Below are 9,075 nucleotides of genomic sequence, written 5' to 3'. Positions count from 1 at the left end.
AGGATTAGCAGGGATCTCGCTGGATTAGAATGGGATTAGAAAAGTTTAGCCGAGATTTGAAAAAGCATTATTTTGACATAAGAAGCTGTCAACGTAGTATTTGTTTCTTTTATGTTTTTTCTTTCTTTTTGCAACTGCTCAACGCAGGCAAAGATATTATTATAACAAGATATCCAGCTCTCACATTTCCCGAACAAATCATTGGCAACATCCTTTTTTGTGAACATGGTGCCCTCATCGAATCTCGTACATAGAAGTAGAGGAAGGAAATATCAAATTCGTGCGCGCCAAAATAGCAGCACTGCGCACCCATACAATTGACATGATATGTTGAATGTGATACCGTACGATGGCGTTGCTGAACTGAAGGTAGATTTCGCTCCAAGCTGACAGGGTCTGATGCAGGTCAACTTTTTGTCTATGTGTCATACACTTTTTTGCGAGCAGAGATGCGAGATATTTTCATAGAAAATCTGTATTGCTTTGTATAAAAAATCTGTATTTATCTGTATTCTCTAATCAAATAAAATTTTGGAAAAGTTTGTATGTCTGTTCTGTACGAGCATGTAAAAATGTGTATATTACAGATAAATCTGTATAAATGGCATCTCTGTTTGCGAGCTCGAATGACAGATACACTTCAAACAAGATTAGGCAAAACTAGGTTGGATTACCTTAAAATTATCTAAACTTATCTAGACTAAATTTATAACATAAATATATAAACAATATTTATAAATATAACATAAACATTTACGAAAAAGAATGTTTTAATGTTGAGTGCAAGGAATTCAAGTTTTTAGTTAAACTCACTCAAATTTTGAAATAAATATATTTCCATGTTTTGAGTAAAATATACTCAAATTTTGAAAGCTTCGTCTCTTAACTAAAAAATGAGTAGATATTTGATAACTCAAGTTCAGAGTAATTGCACTTTTTATGAATTTGAGTGGTGTGTTACTCAATTTTGTGTTATGTTTAATGAGGATGTAGGTAACATGCGTAATATGATCACAAACATACAGGACACGTAAATTAAATTCTAAATTCGTTTTAACGGCCATTTCGAATATTTATTTAGTTGGGACAGTACACGTATATATCATGATGGCGCCACATTACCCTACCAAAAACAATCAGTCTGTCATCTAGACTGTGTTTATTTTTTTTATTTACCAACAGAGTTGTCATTCATACAGAACTATCTGTAATGAGCTGATTTTATACGTTCATGCAGATTTCATGCAGGATACAGATTTAATACATATTGCCAAAACTAAATACAGATTTCTACCTACTTCTCATCCTTCAAAGCAATACAAAATCGAACCCATGTTCTGTTACAATATTTAATTGCTTCTGGCCTGCTGCCAGTGAGCCGGGTGAAAATCATCAATACAATAAAAAAAAGCCTAGATGCATATTCATCGGGCCCACCGGTGGCTAGATAAGCTGTTTTTACTTTTTTTGTTATTTGCTCACGAAATAAATGTATATACACGTCGGAACAAAACATAACTCAGAATTTTATTGCAGAGTTACTATGTGGTGTTTTCGGGTATGTAGTTATGATTTTTTTTTGTTTCAATTATAGAGGCTTTAACATTAATGTCATTCGCCTCTTCGGGCCAGAAAAACTTTCTGACCCTATGTGCGGGGTTGGGAATCGAACCCAGGCGGGCTGCGTGAAAGGCATCGACTTACCCATCACGCTATACCCATCCCCACTGTAGTTATGATTTACAAGTTATCAAGTATTTCCGACTGGTAAATTTTTAAATACAACTTTACACTCGGTGATTACAACGTGATTCGACGGATGATCACGAAACGGCCGATGTTTACATTTTCTTTCTCTCATTTTACTTTTTTTCAGAAATAAATGACAACCGCACTTAAACATAGAACAATATTGCCACCTGTCCATTTACCATCATGACACCTGCCTTATACACGCAGAGAAATTGAGCATGTTTAAAATAACAAATCGATTAGTAGATTTTTGAACTTGATTTCTGTTTATTTCAAGCTAGATCATGATTGTTACAAACCAATTTCTCCCATCAACATTAAAAATAATCTCTGTTTAATTTGAATCAAAATTTTGGTATAACCAAATGAGAAGTATATTTGTTTCGGCTGAGTTTATTGTTGAAATGAACTAACTGTTTATTACATGTCAACCAAAGTTGAGTTAATGTTATCAGCCATGTCCTTGTTGATTTAATTCAGCTATATCTTCAAAACAGGAAAAGAATTTGGTTCGATTTATCTATGATCATATTTGTGTTAAGATACAACTAACTTTACCGTTTAAATGAACCGTAATAGTTTTATTTCTTGTGAACCAGAGAATTTTTTTCCCGCGCGAATAAACCAGGGCATTCTTTTTTCGCGGATAAAGGTAAGCGCGTTTCATAAGTATCTGCTTATTCATTCTCGTTTAAGGTTTTCAACAATTCAAGTGTACATTCTCTTCACAAAAAACCGGACTGATGGAACACCTAACCGTTGGATGTTATAAAAATCGAAAAACCTTGATTATGGTATGTGAATTCGTTCGTTCATCAACAAAACTCCTAAATATCTTGAAAAATTCATAATTGAAAAAAAAATTGTTTTTCAGGAATTTTATAACGAATATAAATCGAAATAAAAGTTGTATCAAAAATTACCTTGTAAATCTTTTTATTCTTAAAAACGAACAAAAATGTATGATTTCAACAATCAAAAACGTTAGTTGAAATAGCTAAATTTAAGGTAATTTATTTCAACTAAAAAGTTTGTTACTTAAAAGCGCAACATTTCTTAACTTTATCGAAAGTTCGTTCATTCATAACAAATGTTTCAAATTGGATTCACTGTGAAATTGTTTGTCAAAAAAATGACAAGAACGCACAAGAGAAATATTTGTTGTTTTTATCAAAATGTCGCTTGAAACAAACTAACCCACTGAGTAAAATTGATTATCATGTTTTGTAGTTTCAAGCAGCAATGTTTTCTATATCAAACCAGTTTTTCTTTTGTCACTATTTTAACAAAAAAATCGTTGCGAGAAACCCAAATTTGGTTATATTTACAATTTTTTTCTCTGCGTGTATCACACAGAGAAATTGAGCATGTTTAAAATAACAAAACAGTCAGTAGATTTCAAAATATGATTTCTGTTGATTTCAAGCTAGAATATGATTATTTTGAACCAATTTCTTTCTTCTACATCAACAATTATATCTATTTGATTCTCATCCTGGCTAACGAAAAACTGGTTTGTTCCGGCAGATTTTATCGTTGAAATAAATCAGTCATTTATTAAATGTCAACTAAAGTTGAGTTGATGTTATTGGTATTTGTTGATTAAATCGTGTTTTACATTTGTATCAAGAAAAAAATTGGTTCATTTTATCTATGATCTTATTTGTGTAATGACAACTAAGTTTATTGTTTGAATTAACCGTATCAGTTTTGTTTTTTATAAACCAGAGAATTCTTCCCCCGTGGATAATCAATAAAATCTGCACGTGTTTTAGAAGGAAAATTTGAGTGTTTTTTTCGTTTCCTTGGGGTCTTTTAATAGTTCAAGTGTATGTGATAAGTGTACGATAATTTAAAATACTACTAGACTTGCATTACATTACATAACACGTTTTTTACAGAAAATATTTGATGCAGTAATTCTATCTTGACCAGATTAATGGAGCACCGAATAATTGATTATGACATGCGAAAAATTCGATCGTGCCGCGACAAATGGGCCCAACAGCTCGCTTGATAAGCTATTATAAATTACATTAAATAAAATACATTCATTTTGTACACGATCTTATACCTAGTTCAAGTTTGTTTGTATCAGTTCATCACTTTTTTTCAATATAAGATAGGCTATTGGTTGAACTCATGGAAGAGAAAACAGTCTAACATAAAATAAAATTTAAATTGGAACTCCAATGGACTTCATGAAATGATAAAGAAGTATCATGAAAGGAAGGTCACGACTTTACCATGATATTGTTTGTCAAGAAATTGACAGGAACGCGCAAATAAAATATTTGTTATTTTTAACAAAATATTTCTTGAAACAAACAAATGCACTGATCAAAATCAAATATCTTATTTTGTAATTTCAAATCAGATTTTCTTTTGTCACTATTTCAACAAAATAAATCGTTGCGTGAAACCAAAATTAATGGCGTTTTCGTTTTTAATTTGCACTACACCGGTGCAGTGCTACACTGAGGCATGAATAAACGAACAAAAATGACGAAAACATAAACAGTAACCATTGACTACAATAAACGATTTCATTGCACAGAGCTACACCAAACTTTTGATGAGTGCTACACCAGTGGTATCGGTGCAGAAAAAGTGTAGCACTGGTGTAGTGCAATTGGTAAAAACGAACGGTTTAGGTGCAGCTTTCGCTACACCGGTGTAGTGCAATTTAAAAACGAAAACGACATAAGTTATTTTTACAATATTTTTCTCTGTGTGATGGGTGACGATAAAAAAAGTAGTAACCATTCCCTCGTTTCAGCACACGTCAGATGTCAGTAACTCGTAGTGAAAGTTTTTAACATTAAAAAGAAGAAGATTGCTGGAAAAATCGAAAAAAGTCCTTTCCATTGCATTTTTCTCATTGAAAAATTTGCTGTAATAGAAGTTTTGAAACATACAATTCGATATAGTAAAATCATACTATAGTTGCACGATTGTTCAACGAAGTGTGGCTTATTTCAAATGTCTGCTAACCTTGGTGTATACAGACCGAAAATATTCACGAGAGGGAGGTGCTACTGATCAAGCAAAGTGCAATAAAATAAACCTTTTTGGGTAAGATAATAGAAAAAACTGTGTTAGTTTATAACAGTAAAATGTAACTTTATTTAATAGCTAAACCTATCGTAGAACTAATCACTATAGTGAAAGATATCAATTGTAGTGGAAAATCATTCGAATTTAGTTGAAAAAGGAAAATTGTAATGGTGCTTAGTTGTGATTCATGGAATTTACTGATATCACGACCAATGGGAAAAGATTGATTTGAACATTTTCCTTCTAAATTACTATCTAGTTTATTTTGTTTTTGTGGGTTCTTTCCTAAATATTCATTTAGATTACAGTTTCATAACTGCGAGCTTATCATTTTGCGATCTCTGTAAACATAAAATGGTCGTCCAAACCAAGTATTTTGAACCATACGTCTGTTTTTCAAAATAATCAGCATTCTGATTTTTTTCAGATAGACATTGAACAGTATCAACAGCAGTGTTTAGTAAAATTGAACGGTAAAAAAGATGAGTCGAAAGAATGAAACAGAACGACAAAAGCAGATTCAGGAAAAATGTCAGGTATTGTTAACGAAAATGTTACGAGATGACGATAATAAATATTGCGTCGATTGTGACGCCAAGGGACCACGATGGGCTTCCTGGAATTTGGGTGTTTTTTTGTGTATCCGATGCGCTGGAATTCATCGCAATCTCGGAGTACATATATCACGCGTTAAATCAGTCAATCTGGACAGTTGGACTCCAGAGCAAGTAGTAAGTTGATACATTTTCTCGATGTGAAATATGTCTACACAGAAATCGTTATAGGTTTCGCTTGAACAGATGGGGAATTCTCGAGCAAGAGCAGTGTACGAAGCTTTATTACCTGATGGTTTCCGTCGACCCCAAACTGATTCAGCACTGGAAAGTTTCATTCGTGCAAAATATGAGCACAAAAAATATCTTGCACGAGAATGGGTGCAACCGCCCCCACCAAAGGTCGATTGGGACAAAGAAATCGATGAAGAAATAGAGCGCCAGAAGCGTAAAAAGAAAGCAGCTTCAAGTGGCGGTACCATTTCGATCGGTGCACCTGGTTCATTGACAGGCTCCAGTCATGGGGATAAAAAGATTGGTTCATGTTCCGCAAATGCCACAGTCCCTTTGCCAAAACTTAAAGCGCCAGTTGGTAGTACAAAGACTTCGAGCAGAAGTTCTACCGATGCTTCCAGTGCTTCATCTCTGACAAGTCAGGGAACATCGGATCTTCTAGGGCTTTCGCTGGGGTCAGATGCGGCATCGAAGAAAATAAATGGGGAAACTGGTGAGACTGTGGATATACTGTCGAGTGGGAATGATCGTTCGATAGCGAAAAATGCTAACAGTGATGAATTCGCCAATCTAGCAAAAGAAGAGGCTGATTTCTTCAATCAAGCCTCCAACAATTCAAGCGAAATGCAAGGGAAACTAACGAAGGATAAAATTTTGGCATTGTACGGTGCAGCACCTACAGCAATGGTGAATAATAATTTTAACTCCAATCTTGGTGGATACGGCAATTTTAATAGTTATCAGTCGAATACATTCCCTCCAACGGTCGGGGCAAATCCAAATCCTTACCAAATGAACAACGGTCAAACTTCCGTTCCGGTGGCTGCTGTCGAAGCCTACGGTGCTTTTCAAACATTTCCAGCAAATGGTCAATTCATGATCCCTGCAGCAACTGCTCCTTTAGCAAGTAATCCACTGTTGTATAGCAGTGGAACTCTCCCAGCTGCAACCATACCTCAGTCTCAATCCACATTTGGTGCCATTCAGTTCCCAAATCTCCTTCAACAACAACAACAACAGGTTGGAGGTACAGTTGGCGCGACACCCGCTACCTTTGCAAGTTTTCCGCCCCAGACCCAGCCAGACAAGTTAAGCAATCAATTTGGTAATATGAATTTACGCGACGTGTGGCAATAATTTTATTTTTAGTTACTTCATATTTTCTGACTATACATTATACAACAAACGCAGACTAGAAGAGAACGGAAATAATAGAGTAGCAACAATACTGAAATCAAATTCTATAACTGTGGAGATAACAAATATTTACTTATATATTTTATTACTTAAACGAACTGGATGAACGTATAAGAAGTGTACTGGGTAAAATAAGGAAACTTCAAAGGAACATACTAAAAATAAACAGATAAAAAACTATACATTGGAATCCAAACAACAAACCTTTCGTAATTGAAAGTACGGATTCTTAATTATATGTTTTGTTGAAAAGAACTGATTTATGGATGGATTCCTTTGCACTAGTTATCAAGATGATTTTTGCATTAGTTTTAGTATGTCGGTAGATTGATAGCAGTGCATCTTGTTCTAGTTTTCTACGCGTTAGTTTTTTATTATTCATTACAACCAAACGAAATCGAGGAGAGTGTATGTAAACAGTAATTTGAACGTTTATTCACATGCATATTATAGTAAATGTACAACCACATCAAAAACACAACCGAAAGCGATTCCACGCCCAATATTGCACGGCGTTGTCTTCATTGCATCTTTAGTAGTAGGTTCACGAAATCAGTAGGTATAACACCTATTACGGTTTACATACGAAGTGATGGAGTTGACAGTATTTAGATAAAATAGTTAAGATAAAATGAAATAAATCTGAGAAATGTTGATAAATTCAGAGTAGCAGTGAGTTTGTACTAACTATTACACGTAGAGGAGAATCGACCTCTATAATACAAGAGCAGAAAAAATTACGAAAATATAAAAAAACTATTAATACGATGTGCATACAATTGAATGGTAAATATATTGGATAAACTTATAATAATATTCTATTATTTTGTGTTGGTGAGTCTGACGGTATATTGGTTGGTGAGCCTGACGGTATTGCAAACATCATCACATACAATCAATTAGCGTTACAATTTAATAAATATATGCGTTACAGCTTTTAGCTTCATATTTGAATTAAATGAATAAGATATGGAACGACTGGAATAAGATGTTGATTGCATTACGCTCCAACTTAACTGAGCTCTTTTTATGTTTTATTTTCATACTAACGACCCTTATTACCAGTGTGAAGTGGAAATTAAGTGGAGTGAACGTATCCCAATTGGGTTTCACACGATGACAATAAATGAACGGTACATCGAGTCCATCTTTGACGTTTATTGGTGGTTTGTGTACCATGAAATACTGTTGAATGAGATAGAATATTGTAGAATAGAATAAAAAATAACCAATGAGCAAACTACTGATAGCTGTAAAACGATGTTCATCCAGTTTATATTGTGAGGAAGTGTCGTTTGGGACCTGATGGGTGTGATGATGTGTGAGTGAAATGTAAGAGTAAGTGCATTCAAGAACGGTAATAAAGGCCACCGTTTCAGCCCAGGGCTAATGATCGACCAATAGAAGAGATATGTCGTTGTGTATGTGTATGTATTGTGTATGTGTACCATGAAATACTGTTGAATGAGATAGAATATTGTAGAATAGAATAAAAAATAACCAATGAGCAAACTACTGATAGCTGTCAAACGATGTTCATCCAGTTTATATTGTGAGGAAGTGTCGTTTGGGACCTGATGGGTGTGATGATGTGTGAGTGAAATGTAAGAGTAAGTGCATTCAAGAACGGTAATAAAGGCCACCGTTTCAGCCCAGGGCTAATGATCGACCAATAGAAGAGATATGTCGTTTATTTATACCCGGTTTTAACCAAGTTCCGGTCGTTCGCCGTTTAATAGAAGAGATAGAAATTGGGTAACAGTAACCCCATTCATCTCAAATCCATTAGTCATTTTATATACGAAAATCTCTGTTTGATAGATTAACCTAAAGAGTAACATGAAATTTGGAGCATTTTGCTTCGCTAAAACAGCAGTATTGGACCATTTCCGAACTACTTTTTGGCTCTATTGCTTCTTAGAGACGAGACAAAGATTTTGTATTCGATTTTATCACAATTCATTTATTGAAAGTCGAGTAATCGGTAGAATAACATGGTGACTCTACTAATGAGATGTTGTGATGCTTGCTTGTGGAATATATGTAGGGATGTATGCATGTGTGTATATGTGTGTGCCTGTGTGTATGTGTTTTTGTGTGTACAATATACATTATACCGTGCCCTTGGGTGCGTTGTCACACTGTCAAGAACCAACCGAAGATAATGAAATGTGAACATGCTGTAATAATAATAATAAAACCCAAGTGTTAATATCATTTAAATAAAAACGCATATCCTCAGTTCTTATCCGTCAAACCATGATGAGCGGCCTAACAAAGA

At 34.4% G+C, this 9,075-nt stretch overlaps 1 protein-coding gene across 3 annotated transcripts; it reads left to right on the top strand.

Moving 5' to 3' along the window:
- Positions 1-4,538: 4,538 nt before the first annotated feature.
- LOC131436624 (stromal membrane-associated protein 1) lies at positions 4,539-7,608 on the top strand. Of its 3 annotated transcripts, XM_058605449.1 has the most exons (4): positions 4,539-4,827; positions 5,111-5,180; positions 5,237-5,540; positions 5,595-7,608. In XM_058605449.1, exons 3-4 carry the CDS (start codon positions 5,292-5,294, stop codon positions 6,732-6,734), a joined length of 1,389 nt encoding a protein of 462 aa, XP_058461432.1. In that variant the 5' UTR covers positions 4,539-4,827; positions 5,111-5,180; positions 5,237-5,291; the 3' UTR covers positions 6,735-7,608. The 3 variants fall into 3 exon arrangements, with proteins under 3 accessions (XP_058461432.1, XP_058461431.1, XP_058461430.1); XM_058605448.1 differs by lacking the exon at positions 5,111-5,180 and having other exon boundaries at positions 5,241-5,540; XM_058605447.1 differs by lacking the exon at positions 5,111-5,180.
- The last annotated feature ends 1,467 nt before the right edge of the window (positions 7,609-9,075 follow it).

Source organism: Malaya genurostris, chromosome 3 (assembly GCF_030247185.1).
Source record: "Malaya genurostris strain Urasoe2022 chromosome 3, Malgen_1.1, whole genome shotgun sequence".
Taxonomy (NCBI): domain Eukaryota; kingdom Metazoa; phylum Arthropoda; class Insecta; order Diptera; family Culicidae; genus Malaya; species Malaya genurostris.
This window is presented reverse-complemented; position numbering and strand designations above follow the sequence as displayed.

Bases quoted from the DNA above. Each gene is read 5' to 3' on its own strand.
- LOC131436624 (XM_058605448.1), top strand. From the start codon at position 5,292: ATGAGTCGAAAGAATGAAACAGAACGACAAAAGCAGATTCAGGAAAAA. The intron at 5,541-5,594 runs GTAAGTTGATAC...AAATCGTTATAG, and splicing joins GTTGGACTCCAGAGCAAGTA to GTTTCGCTTGAACAGATGGG.